The sequence below is a fragment of the Acomys russatus genome, chromosome 14, assembly GCF_903995435.1.
Source record: "Acomys russatus chromosome 14, mAcoRus1.1, whole genome shotgun sequence".
Taxonomy (NCBI): Eukaryota; Metazoa; Chordata; class Mammalia; order Rodentia; family Muridae; genus Acomys; species Acomys russatus.
Window position 1 is genome coordinate 54,102,428 of NC_067150.1, and position 18,754 is coordinate 54,121,181.

General features: G+C 41.4%; 1 protein-coding gene across 1 annotated transcript in view; it reads right to left on the minus strand.

Annotated features, from left to right (window-relative positions):
* Nucleotides 1-18,754, minus strand: part of Pias1 (protein inhibitor of activated STAT 1) — a 111,992-nt gene that overhangs the window by 39,573 nt on the left and 53,665 nt on the right. Inside the window, exons 3-6 of the mRNA XM_051156628.1 lie at nt 7,126-7,210; nt 6,754-6,801; nt 1,315-1,405; nt 272-406 (exon numbers count right to left, since the gene is read on the minus strand). Coding sequence (XP_051012585.1) covers nt 272-406; nt 1,315-1,405; nt 6,754-6,801; nt 7,126-7,210 — 359 coding nt within the window. The remainder of the gene's footprint in view (nt 1-271; nt 407-1,314; nt 1,406-6,753; nt 6,802-7,125; nt 7,211-18,754) is intronic.

An 18,754-nucleotide genomic window follows, 5' to 3' on the forward strand; every position in this document is an offset into this window, starting at 1 on the left:
TAAACGGTGGCATATTCCTATCATTGTATGATACAGACATTTAAAATGCCGCTAAAGAACATATAATAGCATGGAAGAAGCTTATGATCAATCACTGACTGAAAACCAATGGCGCCTACATGGTCCACAGGAACAGGCTAGAGTTTCACTTTGAGACATAATCCTTTTCTACTCATTTACAGTATAATTTACATATGAGCTTAGGTAGTCATCCATGGTGATGAACCTTTCCTTATGACAGGAAAATAGCTACAAACAAAAGCTTACTTACTCTTCCAATTTCTGCAGTCCAAGAAACAACAATGGTATTTGGTACTGTTGTGGACAATCGGACAAGTGAGGTGATATTAATTGGTCGGCTAGGTCGCTTTGGTTCCACACCATTTTTAGTAGGTGGAAGATAACCCTAAGGGAAAAAAAATATATAATTTATTTCTATTATTTCCACAATTGTTTCCATTCTTTATCTTTTCTTTTTTTAAGGATGTATTTATTAAGTATACAATGCTCTGTCTACATGTACACCTGCAGGCCAGAAGAGGGCATTAGATCACATTCTAGATGGTTGTGAGCCACCATGTGGTTGAACTCAGGACCTCTGGAAGAGCAGTCAGTGCTCTTAACCACTGAGCTATCTCTCCAGCCCATTTCCATTTCTTAAAAAACAGAACAAAAAAAAAAAACCTTAGAAAGTACAGGCTAGAAATTACAAATGTTCTCATTAAAAAGTAAGGAAGCAAACACGAGTTACCTAGGCAATGGTCTCTCTAAATAACCTACCAGCCTCATTTTAACCCTGAGAAAAATATCTGTAGTAGAATCCAAAGTCTCTTAAATCTAAGAATCAGAATGAGTTCATAGTAAATAAGGAGCTTTTCTGAGGGAACCAAACACGGCTCCCATCCTCACCCCATCTAAGGCACAGCAGTATCTCAACCCTACTCTACTACGGGCATACAGGCCCACGGGCATATAGCTGCGACTAACAATACATCTCCCATAAACACAGAATAACACGGATGCTACCTACTGTGGGCAATTCAAATACTACAATTTTCTCTCCAGGTTCATACCACAACTGCTCACTGAAGTCAGCAAAGCTCACCTAGCCACATATGATGACACCCTGACATAAGTACAGAACGCCTCCTTCCTGTGGTAGAGGGGCTGAACCTAGGGTCTTTTTATACTAAACAGGCACTTGACTACCCACCAAGCATCCTTAGTCTCAGAAATGATAATTAAAAACATCTAAGGTGACTTATGTAATAATCACACAGGTAATGTAATTCAAAAATTGCTTTTAGAACTTACTGGAAGGCTGCAAGGTTTTGTATTCACTTTCACACAAAGATTGGGTGGGAAGTGATCTTCTTGTGGACAACTGGTTTCTGACAAACAAAACCTAAACAGCAAAGATCAAGTTTAATTTTCCTTATTAAAAGATAACCTCTAACATTTTTTATTTGATAGTTAACTTGAAAGATGATCAATTTTAAAACAGAAAAAGAGCAAATAAAAACAGTATGTTTTACATGAAGAATAAACATAGACAAACAGGCTTTTAAAACAAAGTTGACCTTTGAACAGAGGTATAAATTTGTGATGCTTTAAACAAACTGGAAGAAAATGAGTCAGTCTAGATGTTGAAAAACATTAAGAATTTACATAGTTCACAAATGCATAAAATATAAGTAGATAACAGTGTTCCAAGTTACTACGAATATGTATAAATCTACTACTTAAATGTTGAAAGTCCAGCAAACTTACACACACAGACCAACCACACCTGGACCCATTCTCAACCAAATAAAAACAAACACAAAGCTGAGTTATGAGTCACAACTGCACAGAGCTATAGTGCACTCTGATACTGGAGGGATTTCACAGCTGCCTCCTGGTTCTGTGCGGTTGTAACAGACTGAGTCTATGCTGGGGAGAGGAAGTAATAAGGAACTGACAGTAAACAATTTACTTCTCAGTGTCTGGAGCAGTGACTAGAGTGAGAACAAGCATTGCAAAGCTGCCTCCTGTTTCGAAAGCAGTGAGTGTAAGTGCTGTGCATGTCCACTTCACACGGCTTGGGATCCAGTTGTCTCTTGGAGCAGTCCTTCAATCTCATAAACCTAGTCACAGTAAAAACAACCTCTGTGTGTGCCCGTGTGGCCCCCCCCCCCCCCGTCGTTGTGCGTTTCTAAACACACACATAACACACCATGCTCAACCCATATGCCATTGCTTGTATGCTCATGTCTTGGGTGACTACCTGCTGTGCTCTTCCCTGGCGAACACTACCTCTCCTGCTCTCAGCACTCCTCAGTTACCTGTAGTTCTTTGTCTAGGGTTGAGGAGGCTTCACCAAGTTTCAATAAATCTTTTTTTGTTTTCTTTTTAAGGCTCTGTAATTGAATAAACTTTTAAAAATCCAAATCAAAACAAATAAAGCTTCTGTAGCAAAGATCTTCCCAGAGTGTCAAACATGTTCATACTCAGAAATCCAAGAGGAAGGCAGAGCATGCAGAGGTTCTGACATAGCCTCTGAAACAGTTTTCTGGTTCTCAGTAGAATACACTGGAAACATGATCTCAGGGCCAAAGCCCACCTCTGAGACCAGTTCTGACCAGTGAGCCAAGAAGCCCTTTCACTATGAGAATCAAGCCTTTGGGCTACTTTTGCATAAATTAGAACACTGTTTTAAAAACTCACAAAACATTTTTAAAAATTAAATGAATAATTTTTTGGGAAAAACCAAGGCTTACTACAAAACTTGTAACTTCTCATTCTGTTGACTTTTATTGAGCAAGAGAAATAGCTTTAAAAAATTATTTCCTATCCCCAATACACACCTGTACTTCACCCCATTTTTCCAGTGAGCTCGTGGCACTTTGGGCCCTCCCTGCTTATTCTGTAGCACAGCCGTCACTGTAGTCATCTGCTCTGAGAGGCCTTCGCTGGCCAGCTGAGAGCAGTGCTGGAATGTGCAAGTAAAGGAATCACTTTGCCATGTCAGACCATGAGTGTGCGTGCGTGCCTGTGTTGCTACTTTTGTTTTTATTTTTGAGACAGGTGATTACCCAGATTACTACCCAGGCTGGTAAGATCCTGCTTCTGCCTCCTGAGTGCCAGAATGGTAAGAGTCTGTCACTACAAGTGACTTACAATAATAAAAGGATGCCACAGCTCATAATTATTCCAGTGCAGTAATAAATTCAAACATAAGCACTACGATACCTGCACCTGTAGGAAAAGAGTAATTTATACAGTGACCCTAGCTTTCGAAAAACATGAAGGCAGAAGAGGGACCAACAGCAGACAGTTTCTGTGACATGCTTCACAAGGGCGGGAGCAAGAGGTCCATAAGCGAAAACAGACTAGATGTTTAGTAATAACCAAATTATTTTTCATGATTTAGATCAACATTCATAATGAGATACCAGAAAGAGCACATACATCTCAAATAACACAGAGTCTTAGCAATGGGAAGACGGAAAGACAAGGTGAGTGAGGACGACTGTATTAAGACACAAAGACTGACTTAACAAATGTCAAAAACAGCACAAAATGTTTTAGGCAGTTTTTGTCCATAAAGATCTGGAGATAAATTTTAGTTTAAATTGGCTGAGAAGCTGGACACAGTGGTGCACACCTGTAATCCCAGCACTCTGGGGGGCAGAGGAAGGCAGATCTCTGTGAGTTCGAGGTGAGCCTGGTCCACAAAAGTTGGTTTCAGGACAGGCAAGACTACAGTGAAACTGTGTCGAAAAACCAAAATAAAATAAAATAAAACAAGAGGAAACAAGATAAAATGGCTAAGAAAGGCTGAGTATGATGTCTTACAACTTTTAATCTTAGCACTCTGTGAGATCCCAGATCTCTGTGTGTTTGAACCACCCTGGTCTATATAGCAAATTGAAGGCCAGCCAGGGCTACATAATAAAAACCAGATTCAAACAAAAAATTAAATTAAGAAAAAGGGGGAAGGGATACAACAGTCTTCTACGTATTTGTAAGAACAAAGTGTGCAGGTGGGGAGGCCAGAAGAAGGCCACAGATCCCCTGATCTGGAGTTCTGCAGTTCCAGGGAGCTGTGAGCTGCTGGTAACCAAATTCTGATCCTCTGTAAGAGCAGCAAGTGCTTTTTCTTTTCTTTTCTTTTTCCCCTTTTGTTGTTGTTGTTGTTGTTAGGGTTTCTCTGTGTAGCCTTGGCTACTTACTCTCACTTTGTAGTCCAGGCTGGCATCAAACTCAGATCCACCTGCCTCCGCCTCCCAAGCGCTGCCACTAAGCCATCTCTCTAGCCCCAGCGAAACCATTTTAACTGTCAAGATTCCCTTGGAATTTCTAAATTAGCTGCTGTGTTGGTTAATCTTATGTCAACTTTAACAAGCTGGCATCATCTAAGACGAGGGAACCTGAAACGCTTCTCTAAGATGAGGCTGTAGGCAAGCCCACGGGGCATTTTCTTAGTTAGTGATTGATGTGGAAGGATCCAGCCTATGGTGGGCTGGGGCCACTTCTGGGCTGGTGGCCTTGACTACTGTAAGAAAGCAGGGTGTGGGGGCACACACTTTTAATCCCAGCACTTGAGAGGCAGAGGTAGGTGGATCCCTCTGAGTCTGAGGCCAGCCTGGTCTACATAGGAAGTTCCAAGACAGCCAAGGTTATGTAAAGAAACCCTGTCTCAAAAAATAGAACAAAGCAACAACAACAACAAAAACACGCTGTCAAACAATAAGAGGTAAGCTCATGATCAGTGTTCCTCCAAGGCCTCTGCATCACCTCCTGCCTCCTGGCTCCTGCCCAGTGTGAGTTTCTGCCTTGGCTTCCCTCAAGGGACTGTGACTCAGGATATGCAGACAAATAAACCCTTTCCTCCCTAAGTTGTTTTGGGTCATGACAGTTTCATAACAGCAATAGTAACCCTAAGACAGCTTCCTTCAAAACGTGAGCCAAAACAGTTGCATATGAATATGAAATACCAAGCATACTCACTACATCGCATCTAAACTACGGTTTTCACATTTTATTTTGGTCTTGGAAGCCTAGATAAGATGAAGACAGTGGGACTTCTAGCCAACGGTATGCACTGGGTGGAGGACGCTAAGAAGGAAGAGACAATGGCAGCTCTAGTGTGGAGCCACAAGTAAATATGCGCAAAAAGCAACATTTGAAACAAGTGGGAAAATAGTAACTGGGAGTGGTAGCTCACACCAGTAATCCCAGCACTGGGGAGACAGGCAGGACTGCTGTAAATTTCAGGTCTTTCAGGTTACAATGTGAGACTCTACCTCAAAAGCAAACAAGTAACAACAACTCGACTCTTGAGAGACAACTGAACAGGTAAAGGTACACACACTCACAGCAAATAAACAAACAAATAAGCCAGGTGTGGTAGTGCGCTCAGGTGGCAGAGGCAGGCAGATCTCTATGAGTCTGAGGCCAGCCAAGGATACACAGAGAAACCTTGTCTCCAAAATACAAGAAACAAGCAAACAAAAAACATAAATCAAGGTGCGGAAAATATGCAGACACAAGAAGTACAGAATATTGCAGTACCATGCAATTCATTATGAGGGCACTGCCTTTTATTCTTTGGTTTGTTGATTCCGTTTCATAGTCTGCTCCTGACAAGAGGGTGAAGTACCATTCAGGCACAATCACACCTTTGTCAATGCCTCTTAGAAACAAGTCTTAATTAAGGCTTGTCCTGTTGCTTTAGTGTGTAAAAGCGCCTAAGTCCTGCCAATCTCTAGGCTTTCTCAGCAAGTTTTATCTCACGAGTACAGAGGTGAAGTGAGAGGTATTGCATGGCTCCATGAAGCTGGGCTGGTGTGCAGACTGAGCTCTTTTCTGGCCCACTGGTGCAATTTCAATCTATATGTGACTGTTGTTGCCAGGTTTACAGCGAAAACGACTCACTGAAGACATCAACTGTTTTGTTCCCTTCTCTTATTCTATCCAGACATGGAAAAAAACCAAAGTGGTTTATATAGGTTTAAAAAAAGAAAAAAGGGGGAAAAAAAAAAAAGCTAGAGAGCTTAAGAGCTAGCTTAGTGGTTATCAAAGCCATCCTCTTGCAGAGGACCCATGTTCAATTCTCAACACCCACATGTCTATAACTCCAGTTCTAGGATTTCTGACACTCTCACACAGACATACATGTAGGCAAAACACCAATGCACATGAAATAAAAATAAATAAATCTTAAGAGAAAGATAAAAAAGATTTCTTAGATGCCCTCAGAGGGAATGGAAGGGTCTAAAAACAAAGCTTGAGAAGGAGGCTGCAAGCCTGCATTGACATGCTGCTGTACATTTCTGGGAACATAATAAAATGTCTCACTTACATGGGCTCTGAACTAGGGCACACTAAATCACAGTGAAACAGGATGGGGCGGGTTAGACTGTCTGTGCATGAGGACTGCAGACTGGTGGACTGTCTGCCTCTTTGGTAGAGAAGGCAAAGCTGAATTCACAAAGATGCTCCAGAGCTTCCTCCCAAATACTGGGCCAATGCTCATACCAGCACAGCCACGCAAACCTTAACACTTCAAGTGTCTTTAAAGGCACCATCAGTTGCAGCTTCCCAAACACCTGAGGACCACTATGGAGAAGACCCAAATGGGGCAATAAGCAGAGTCTCTCACGATGCTTTCTCTTCTTAGGTAGCTCACCTAATATCTGCAATACATTTGTTGAAAATTGAGACTTTTTGAAAAATTAATTTGAATATGTATTATAGTCAACACTGTACCTTAATTGGACCTGCACTGTGAAGTCACATTTGGTCCCAGAAATATCCCTAAAATAGAGTAAGAATAAAAATTATTTTTAAATATATATACATGAAGACATTGTCATACCATTCCCAAATACCAGAAATGTCAAGAGTGCCCGCGCGTGCGCATGAGAGAGATAGAGATAGAGATAGAGATAGAGATAGAGATAGAGATAGAGATAGAGATAGAGAGATAGAGAGAGAGAGAGAGAGAGAGAGAGAGAGAGAGAGAGAGAGAGAGAGAGCGCACGAAGAGGAGAGGGAGATGCTGGAGGCTGAACCCATTTACCATTTCCTACATTGGTCCTGGCTTACATCAAACTGCAAGTCAGACTGAAGGTGACTTACATGGAACTGCTGATCTGCTGCACCTGTTGTGGTGTCAAGGCAAATGCAAAACAGGTTTCCCGAAAGCGCTGGCTGTTGTCTGATGCTGAAGAAGAAAAGAGTTACATTTTAATAACCTTGAAGTTTCTCAGTACCGAAGACAATAGCCAGAGCCCCATCATTAATTAACTAGAGTATATCCTAGAGACCAGACAATGAAGGCACCAAGAATTAACAAATATGCTAGATGTGATATATCACACAAAAAGTTAAGAGGTTTAATTCCAGAAATAGCTCATTAGAATTCAAATTCAGAAAATACATATCAAACATTAGAGCACAACCAAAAGTTGTCTAATTATATGCACATTTCTGTAACATTAATTTCATTTAAAATGTAATTATATAAATTCATTTAAATATACAGTTTCTGAGCGAATAAACAAACATACCTGCTTTGATATCTGCACAGGTGAAATTGTATTTGGTTTTTAAAGTAAAGGAAAAATTTCATTGTCTTCTGTTTATATTAGGCTTGACTGTTTTGAGCTAGGGTCTTGCCATGATGCTATGTAGCCAAGGTCAGCCTCAAACATAATTCTTCTGTGCCTAGATCCTAAATGCTGTGACCACCAGTGTGTACCACCACACCTAGACCCCATACATGTTTTTTACAATATCATATACAGCTTCTCTTATTTCGTTCACTTCTCAAAAAATAAACAAGGTATAAAAAAAAAAAAACACAAGAACAACAACAAAAAGAATGGAGGACGAGGAGAAAAGAAAGCCAGCAAGCAGGCAGGTTAGCACGTGTCCTTGTAGGACAAGGAATTCCCCGACTAGGCTAGGATCAACACCAAGCCATTGGCTTTCCAAGAGACATGCAGGCAGGCACTCACGCGCACACACAGACGTGTACACACAGACGTGTACACAAGGTCCGGGTGCCAAGCACAGAGTGACGGTTGAATAAATAGGTAACTTGTAAACATTAAGAAATAACAGGCCTGGGATGTGGCTCCTCATTGGTAGGCTGCTTGCCTGGCAAACCCCTGTACCACATCAACTGGGTGTGGTGGCACACATCAGTAATCTCAGTACTCAAGAGGGAGAAGCTGGAGGCTCAAGAGGTCAAGGTTATTCTCGGCTACATACTGAGTTTTTTGGTTTTTTTTTTTTCCGAGACAGGGTTTCTCTGTGTAGCCTTGGCCATCCTGGACTCACTTTGTAGACCAGGCTGGCCTCGAACTCACAGCGATCCACCTGCCTCTGCCTCCCGAGTGCTGGGATTAAAGGCGTGCGCCACCACGCCCGGCTCATACTGAGTTTTTAATTGATAATATTCATAATACATCTCAATTGTTATACCATCCGTTTACATACAGAGTTTTAAAAGGTCAGACTGGGTACATTAAAGTCCTGTTTTTAAGGGGAAAGAAATTGAACTGCACCTTTCCAAGATAATTTTCTACAACAAAAGAATCACTAAGAGTTATCACCATGAATTCTTGGCTGAGGGCTAAGACTGCAGAGAAGCTAACCGCTAGCTAATTTCAATCTCTAGTTTAACTGGATTTGTTCTACTTGCAAGAAGCATGTAAGCCACCCCGATTGCAGCTTGCTTCATCAAAAAATCTGCACCACCACCAATGGAAAAGAGCACAGGTCTAAAATTACATCTCAGTGCAGAAGCAGCATCTTTCAAAGGCTAGATTTGCATTTCTGTTTCACGTGTGGGGAGAGGCTTTTTCTTAAAGAATCTATCACCAAGGAACGGTTGCTAACCAGAAAAAGTTACCGCAGTTGTGAAATGACAACTGGCAATGGCCAATAACCAGGGAGCAGCGTGCAGAAAAGCGACTGGCCTCTGTCAGCAACCTAAGCGGCTGGCTTCTTTCTCAGAGGATCCTTGATGGGGATGTTTCTCCTCAGCAGGCCTGGCCTAACTTAAATCTTTGGCTCCACTCTAAAACAGCGCTAAAATAATCTCCCAAGTACAAAAACTCGTATTATTCACCAGGCAAAAATTTAGACTAATTTTCAAATATGTGACTACTGTGAAGCTTCCGATGGGTACAGATAGCCAAGGGCAGTGGCGCACACCTTTAATCCCAGCACTCTGGGAGGCAGAGGCAGGCGGATCTCTGTGAGTTTGAGGCCAGCCTGGTCTACAAAAGAGAGTTCAGGACAGCCAAGGCTACACAGAGAAACCCTGTCTTGAAAAACAAATAAAACAGATAGGAGCAGATTTAGAAAGACAAGATGATGGCTAAAACAATGTGGCTGCTTCTTTTATCCTATAATGACTTAATAAGATCTGCAATGCTAGAGAGTCCACCTACTGGTGCCGAAAGACACTGGCCTAATCTCATCTAGAGCAACCATTTTTCAAGTATTGGAAAGCATGAAAGCCTTCACCTTTTCGTTCAGACATTTTTCTTGACACACCCTAGCCTGTGACACTCAAAAGGCCACCATATCCAAACACTCTCTTTCACAGCATTTATTTTTGCTCAAAATATCAGGAGCCCCTGGGTACTGGCCCAACTCAAAGCAAATGACAATGGCCTTCAGTCAATGAAGTTCCACCATCTTTTTGCCCCGCTGCCTCCATCCCAGAGCACAGAACATGAAGCACAACCACAGCCAGTAGCATATAGAGACAAACCTTTGTTGTTACCCATGCCATCTGTCACTCTTTGACATACTCCAGATAGACCACGATAAGAACACTACCATTGCCTACAGTGACCATCCAGTGTCATCAACCCACCTGACCATCATGAAGACAAGCTCCAAGCCACTTTCAGATGGTGGCACTGAGATTAGCAAGCAGTAAGCTGTCAGGGTTTCATATGTGTAGGTGGCATAGCTACACATCTCCTACTTCCCAGTCAATCAATTCAGACATGTATAATTTCATGTTTAAAAAGTATGTTCACAGACTGCACAGATGGTTCAGTGGGCACAGATCTTGTAGGAGTTTGTGTGGATTCCCAGCACCCATGTAAAAAGCCAGTCTTGGGGCTGGGAAAGACGGAATGATCCCTGGCACTTGATGGCCAGCATGTGCAGCGGGATGGGAGCTTCAGGCTCAGTAAAAGACTCTATCTCAAAAACCAAGGTGGAGATCGAAGCTCTCTCCATCTCCCTAGACCCCTAACCCCAATGATTTCATGAATAATAACAAGAGTATTAAGTAACTGTATTTATGTACCAGCCCGCAATAGTTTATTCATCTAATAAATGCCCTTATTCTGGTCCACAAGGGAGCTGCTGCCAATTTAATGTGTGGCTCCCAGTAACTACTTAGTAGTTTAATTTACATTAAAAAAATTCTTAATGCTTGTTTTTGTTAAACCTTTTATTTAGTTAATTGTCTAATCTTACTCTGTGCCTACTTATATGTCTGCATAAAGGTTTCATATTCAAAAATATTAAAATCTTTGGAAATTTGCTACAAATATTTCTTAAGAGTCTGGTAATTTCCCCCCCCCCCCAATTTTGGATGGTATAAAAGTTAAATCTGGGCCAGAGAGATGGCCCAGCAGTTGTTAGTGCTTGCTGAACAAGTTCAATGACATCACTGGACCCACAGAACCAATGCAAAAGCCAGACGTGGTGGTGCATGTCTGTAGTCCCAGCACTCTGTAGTGAGAGGGCTGGAGCCAAGAGAACCTCCCAGAAATCCTTCCAAGCCAGCTAGCTTGGAAACCATGCAGAGGTAAACAAGAGACAAAGTAAAAAGCAAACAAAGTAGAAGGCAAAGACTCGCACCAGAGATTGTCCACTAACATTCATGAGCGAAACATCACATGTGCCCTCATACATGAACATGTATACACACCTATCACACATACATAAAATATATTAATCAAGAAATCTCTGAAGTTAAATTTTCATGTGGTTTGCTCTATTAACCATCACCTTTGGAAATTCCTATACTAATTAAGACCACGACATAAATTTTGTTTGTTTGTTTGTTTGTAGACTGGGTTTCTCTGTGTAGCCTTGGCTGTCCCAGATTCACTTTGTAGACCAGGCTGGCCTCAAACTCACAGTGATCCGCCTGCCTCTGCCTCCCGAGTGCTGGAATAAATTTTTTTTATTTGTTGTTTTTATATAATTATTTTATACATTTGAAACTTATTATATGATCTTAAAATGCTAAATTTCTGTTACTTCAAATTGCTTACAGGTATTTGTTAAATAAGCATACTTTCAAGCCAGGCATGGTGGTGCAAACCTTTAAGCCCAAGACTTAGGAAGCAAAGAATTCTAAGATAGCCAGGCCTAGAAAGAACCCGCCTTTTTAAAAAAAAAAAAAAAAAAAAAAAAAAAAAAAAAAAAAAGCACTATTTTACAGGTTTGCCTGCTAATAGAAGGACCCAGGTTACTTTTTTTTTTTTAAGCTGTTTTTCCATTGACTGCTTTTGGGAGGTAAGAAAGACTCAGTCTGCATCCAAACCTGTGATGTTCCTCTATCAGCCTCTGCAGCACCAGGATTTCTGAAGTGTCCACGCTCAGCTTCCATTGCTCTTTTATCACGGGGTGAGAACACTACTTTTAATTCCTATACTTTATTTTGCTTTACCATCACATTTAAGTTTCTCCATATTCATTCCTTGCCGTCACCTCCAAGAACAAGGCTCTAATACACAGTCATCTTGACAGATTCCCAATTATTGGGATATTTTAGGGCCATGTTGCGTGTGTGTATACATGCGGAGACCACAGCCGATGTTGGATGTCTTCCTCCACTTGATCTCCACCCTTGGGACATGATCTCTCACTGAACCTGAAGCTTAAAATTCAGCTAGTCTAGTTGGCCAGAGATCCTGGGATCCATCTGCACTGCTGGGCTATACGCAGGTTCACACCTGACTTTTTCCTGTAAACAGTGTGGATTTGAACTCAGGTCCTATGCTTACAGAGTGCTCTTACCCACTGAACCATCCTAAGTCCTGTTGTTACCGCTAATTTTTTTTAAAAGACAGAGTTTAGCTGGCCTTCAATTCACAGAGATCTGCCTGCCTCTACCTACCTTTTGAGGGCCTTTAAAGCCCAATGATATTTCAAGTAGAATTACTATATATCTATAGCTCTGAGAGTGTGTATGTTCACATCTCTAATCTTTCTGCCTGGAATATTATACCTGTGTCCACTGATTCATAATCTCAATGCTTTATTTCCACCATACAGCTATTCGGTGTTCATAAATATCCTTTTTATACAGAATATCTACTCACAAGAGATGCCTGAATAAGCAGGCCCATAACAGAGTATAACCAAAAACTAATGAAACTAATCACTATATACGGCTATGGAGTAAGCCTCCCATATTAGAAGCTGGAGACATGGCTCTGTGGTTGAGAGCAATTGCTGCTCTTGCAGAGGACACATGTTTAATTCCCACATGGTGGCTCAACTATTCATAACCCCAGTTCCAGGGGGGCTAATTCCCTCTTCTGACATCTCAGAACACCAGGCATAAATATGGTGCATGTACAAACATGCAGACAGAACACTAACATATATTTTAAAAAATCTATCATTCAAGAATGTAAGAGAAACTAAAACACAAGATAAAGAAAAATGCAACCCACTTCCTTTGGTGTAAGAGAGGAATAATATACAAAGGGAATACTCAGAAGGCACAGACACAGAAGGCTTTTTGACATGGGTGCCAAGGAATCAAACCAGGTCTCCATGTTTTTGTTTTTTGTTTTCGAGACAGTGTTTCTCTGTGTAGCCTTGGCTGTCAGGGACTCCCTTTGTAGACCAGGCTGGCCTCGAACTCAAAGAGATCTGCCTGCCTCTGCCTCCCAGGTGCTGGGATTAAAGGTGTGCGCCACCATGCCCATCTTCTTTCTTTTCTTTTCTTTTTTTGGTCACAGCAAATATTTTATTGGATGACCCACATCCCAAACCCTAATCAATCAATACCTAGTCATAAACAGACAGGAGTAAAAAGACCCAATGTGCTCCTCCACAGCTGGATTTAGAAAGTAACAGTGATATCCTGTGCATTTAAAAAAGCTGGGGTAAAGGAATGTTTTCATTATAAAGAAGCAATAACTGAAGAAACACACATGATTTAATAAACATTACATTACATATAGAGAAATATCACATTATACCATAAACCTGTATTATTTTCTTATATCTTTTTGCTCATTTAAAAAGTAAAATCGGGCTGGAGAGATGGCTCAGCCGTTAAAGGCGTTAAGAGCGCAGGTGCAGGTCCAAAGGACATGGGAGGATGTACTTCCCAGGACCTACACGGCAGCTCACAACAGTCTGTAACTCCAATTCCAGAGGATCCAGCGCCCTCTTTTAGCATTGTAAACATGTGGTACACAGATATAACATACAGGCAAAATACCCATACACATAAACTAAAAATGATGATTCTTTAAAAAAAAAAAAAGGTAGGCGTGGTGGAGCATGCCTTTAATCCCAAGCACTGGGGAGGCAGAGGCAGGCAGATAAATGTGATTTTGAGGCCAGCCTGGTCTACAAAGTGAGTCCAGGACAGCCAAGGCTACACAGAGAAACCCTGTCTTGGGGGGTCGGGGGGGGGGGGGAACAAGCTGGAGAGACGGCTCAGAGAGAGGTTAAGAGCACTGGCTGCCTTCCAGAAGATCTGGTTCAATTCCCAGCATCTACATGGTGACTCACACCCATCTGTACCTCCACTCCCAGGGGTTGTAATAGTCTCTGCTGGCTTCCATGTATATTGCATGTAGTACACTAACATACATGCAAGCAAAGCATCCACATGCATAGATAAATGAACTTATTTTTTAGAAAAGAAATGTATCGTTAGACAATTTACTTGTCATGCAAACATTGTAAAATATACTTTATAATCTAGAGACTTCTGACACTAGCTGTCATGTAGCCAGACAACCATTGTATATTTATCCCTGACCAAAACATCTTTATTCAGCACATAACTAGATAAACATTTTAAAAGATATATTTGTTATTATGTATATAGTGTTCTTTGTTTCTTTTCTTTTTTCTTTTGGTACAATGAGTGGACAATGGTCAGGACTTTTCTTCATTGAGCACAGTGCTAGTGAAGGTGTACCTAATTTACTTTATTAATCAACTCATTGAAGACATAAATTATCCAAACTTTGTTTTATAAACAAGGCTTTCATAAGCATAGATGGGTACTGCTCATACAAGTTTGAGTTACTAAGCAAACTGGTGCCTCCAGTGTAGCCTTCTGTGCTTTTTTAAAAATGGAGTATTCTAGGGAAGAACATTTTCTATAAAAGGCACCTTTTAGTTTCACCATGCTGTATTTCTTGGTTACTAACTTTAAAGTAAGTTTTCTAGACTATATACATGATATATGCCAAAACACAGGGAGAAGAAAACGAGATTAAACAGTAGCTGCGATCCTGTTATAAAGAAACCTCAAGAGCAGTAAACTCAATGCTGTTTTAGGGAATTAGAGGACTATGTAAAACCTTATGTTTATGTAAAACTGTATGCTAAAAATCTCTGAGATTTAGCTGGAAGTGGTGGCACACACCTTTAATCTCCGCTCTTGGGAGGCAGAAACAGGCAAATCTCTGAGAACAGCCTGGTTTGCAATGTAAGTTCCAGGACAGCCAAGGCTACACAGAGAATCCCTGTCTCAAAAAACCAACCAATCAAACAAAACAAACAAACCTCTGAGATTTAAAAATGTTAGAGTTTCTGGGCTTTCCTCCCAAGAATGAAAATACAGGTTCTAGAAAGACAGCTCAGCAGTAAAGAGCACTTACTGCCTTCACAGAGGATAAAGATCAGTTCCCAGCACACACACTGTGGCTCTAACTCCAGGTCCAGGGATGCAACACCCTCTTTTAACTTCTTCAGGGCCCAGCCACGCCGCAGGGGCGCGCATGCATGCATACACACTGAGACAAAGCACTCAAGGAAGGAGGGAAGGAAGGAGGGGGGGGGGGGGACAGGCAGACATAAGGCTCTAGTTTCTTTGGGTTCCTCTAGTTGGATCACTCAGATAGGTAACAAACAGAATGAAAGAGAACCAGTGAGGGCACTACACAAGTGAGTTTTGAAAAAGCAGTGATTTAAAATTTATAATAATAATAATGACAACAACAACAACAACAACAACAAATTACTCTGTTTCAAAGACTGTTGTTGAAATGGCCTTCAAATTAAATTGCTAGTACTTAGTTTTCTAAAAACAACCAAAACTATAACATTATACTTAAAAACAAACAAACAAACAACAACAACAAAACAGGATTATAAAATGCTTTAGAGCCCCTAGCACCAGTGTGGCCCTCTAGGACTGCGACTCACTGGAATGCAGGTAAACTCTCATCACCCATTTAGCTCCGCACTATGTTAGCAGTTGCCATCTGGGATGCCACTGCCATCATGTCTCCCTCTTGCTTACAAATCATTCTTGTAGGATCCAAAGCTCTTGGGGGTGAATATCTCTTGCTTCTCTACTGCAGTGTTCAATACAGTTCTGCTTGAGTGCCAGATTCAGCAAGTGGGGTGGGGTTGCCTATTTGGTGATGAAGTGTCAGAATATGTGACAAGTGACCCATCACATATCCACTGCAGCTAAAACAAACAGCAAGAGATAATGCATGTTTTTGTTTTGTATGTGTGTGTTGTGGTTGTTGTTGTTTGAGACAGGGTTTCTCTGTATAACAGCCCTGACTGTCCTGGACTTGCGTTTTGGGCAGGCTGGCCTCGAACCCATAGAGATCTGCCTGCCTCTGGCTCCCCAGTGCTGGGATTAAAGGCATGCGCCACCAATGCCCAGTGACAATGCATGTTTTAAAAGAAGAAGAAAAACAAACAAACAGGAAGTAGGGAGAGAAGAGCAACTAAGGGACAAAAGGAAACCAAATACCAAGAGAGCAGATAAGAAGCAAGTATACTGGGTCAGGCATGGTAACAACGCCTTTAATTCCAGCACTCAGGAGGCAAAGGCAGGCTATTCTGTGAGACTAGGCCAGCCTAATCAACATAGTGTCTCCAACTAGCCAGGTCTATGTAGAGAACCAGTCTCAAAAAGTTAATTTGGGGGCTGGAGAGATGGCTCAGAGGTTAAGAGCACCGGCTGTTCTTCCAAAGGTCCTGAGTTCAATTCCCAGCAACCACATGGTGGTTCACAACTATCTATATATGACGAGATCTGGTGCCCTCTTCTGTTGCACAAGCATACACGCAGGCAGAACGTTGTAGACACAATAAATAAATCTTTAAAAAATTAATTAATTTTAAAAATTCAGGAGGTGGCGGTGCTTGCCTTTATTTTTGTTTGCTTGGGTTTTTTTTTTTTTTTTTTTTTTTTTTTTTTTGAGACCTGCCCTGGTGCTTGCCTTTAATCACAGGACTTAGGAAGCAGAGGCAGGCAGGCCTCTGTGAGTTTGAGGCTAGCCTGGTCCATAGGGCAAGTCCCAAGACAGCCAAGGCTACACAAGCGAAACCAAACCAAAAACTACTCATCAATAGCATAAGATAACTCAATTAAAGGGTTGATATGAGACTAGCAGTTATTATCAGACAGATTTTAAAAAGATGCAATTATAATAACCTATTCATAAGAAATTCATTTCAAATATAAAAACATGAATACAAATAAAAGGTTGAACTGAATGGAGTACCACATGTCTAAAGGCCTGGTTCTCAGCAGGAAGAGTACAGATTCAAGGCCATTCTAAACTAGGTAGTAGGACCCTGGCTCAAAAGGTCAAAACCAGCTAATTAAAAAAGACATACTTCTTAAGGGGGAAAAAAAAAAATCCTACAGGAAATCTTTGTCAGGCCATAGGCAAAACACAGACATGATAGAATGTAAACTTCACGACTGAGCTCAGTATGACCTTAAAAAATACAGTGACCAAGTCACTCTACCAGTGGACAACTGTGTCCAGCAGCAAGCACCAAAAGCAGTTCCTGAAGAGTCTCTGATTTCCAGACTTACCCCACTATATAATATTCAATGTATTCAGTTCTAAACAAAAAACTGGAGGTATCACACCAACAGAAGCGAACTGAGAGTCCAGAAGCAAACCCCAGCATCTAGGCCAATACTTCTTCATAAGGGAAAGGATCTCTCCAAGAATGGGGTCAACTGGACAGTAACTGACAACAGAATGGAGCTGGATCTTCATCTTATATAGTTTATAATTCTGTTTTCAAGGCAAGGTTTCTCTGTGTAACAGCACCGGCTATCCTGGACTTGCTTTGTAGATCAGGCTGGCCTCGAACACATAAAGATCTACCTGCTTCTGCCTCCGGAGTGCAGGGATTAAAGGTGTGCACCACCTCACCCAGCTAAAAATTAGTTCAAATTAAGTGGAAAACTAAATTTGAGTTAAAATAAAAACCTTAGAATAATATAGGGAACTAAATCCTCATGTCTCTAAACTTGACAATAGCTTCTTAAAAAATATGACACAAAAACTCAGGCAAAAGAAAAATAAGGTGAAATTCTGTTTTAAAAAACTAACTTTTTTGGCAAGGCGTGGTGGCGCACGCCTTTAATCCCAGCACTCGGGAGGCAGAGGCAGGCAGATCACTGTTGAGTTCGAAGCCAGCCGGTCTACAAAGCGAGTCCAGGACAGCCAAAGCTAACACTGAGAGACTCTGTCCCGAAAAACCAAAAATAAATAAACAAACAAACAAATAAACAAACAAACAAATAAATTAATTAATTAACTTTTCGGTTGGAGAGATGGCTCAGAGGTTAAGAGTGCTGACTGTTCTTCCAAAGGTCCTGAGTTCAATTCCCAGCAACCACATGGTGGCTCACAACCATCTGTAATGAGATTTGATGCCCTCTTCTGGCAAGTGGGTAGAATACTGTACACATAATAAATAAATAAATCTTAAAATAAAAAAATAATAAAAATAAACTCTTCGCCAGGTGGCATGCACATGCCTTTAATTCTAGTACTTGGGAGGCAGAGATAAGCAGATCACTGTGAGTTCAAGGCCAGCCTGGTCTACAAAGCAAGTCCAGGATAGTCAAGGCTACAGAGAGAAAACCTGACTTGAAAAAACAAACAAACAAAAAAACCAAAAACTTTTCATATATTGAGCAAAGGACATTATCAAAGGATAAAAAGACAACCCACAGAGTAAGTGACATTCTTGTAAACACACACAGGATAAGTACTGACATACAACACATTAACTTCTACAGCTGGCGCAGCAGCCTCTACTCCTCCACGGTCCTCATCAGGCTGAGGTGAAGGAATGCAAAGTGAAGGCCAGTCTGGACTCCACAACATGACTGTCACCAAAAAACAATTCAACAAAACAACCAGCTCCTACAAAAAGGCCACCAATTTAAAGGACTATAGAGTTGGCTCAGTCATTGGCATGCTTGTCTTGCAAGGACGAGGACTTGAGCTTGATTTCCAGAGTCTCCGCTTAATCCTAGCACTTGGGAGATGGATGCAGGGGATCCCTGAGGCTTGCAGGACAGCCAGTCTAGTGTACTTGGCGAGCTCCAGGCCACTGACAGCTGTTTGAAAAAGCAAGGTGTACTGTGCGCCCAAGGAACAACTCCTGAGATTGACCTCCCCCCCCCCGTCCCGGAAAGAGAGAAAGAATGAAAAGAACAATCCAACCTAAAACTTAGCAAGCAAGC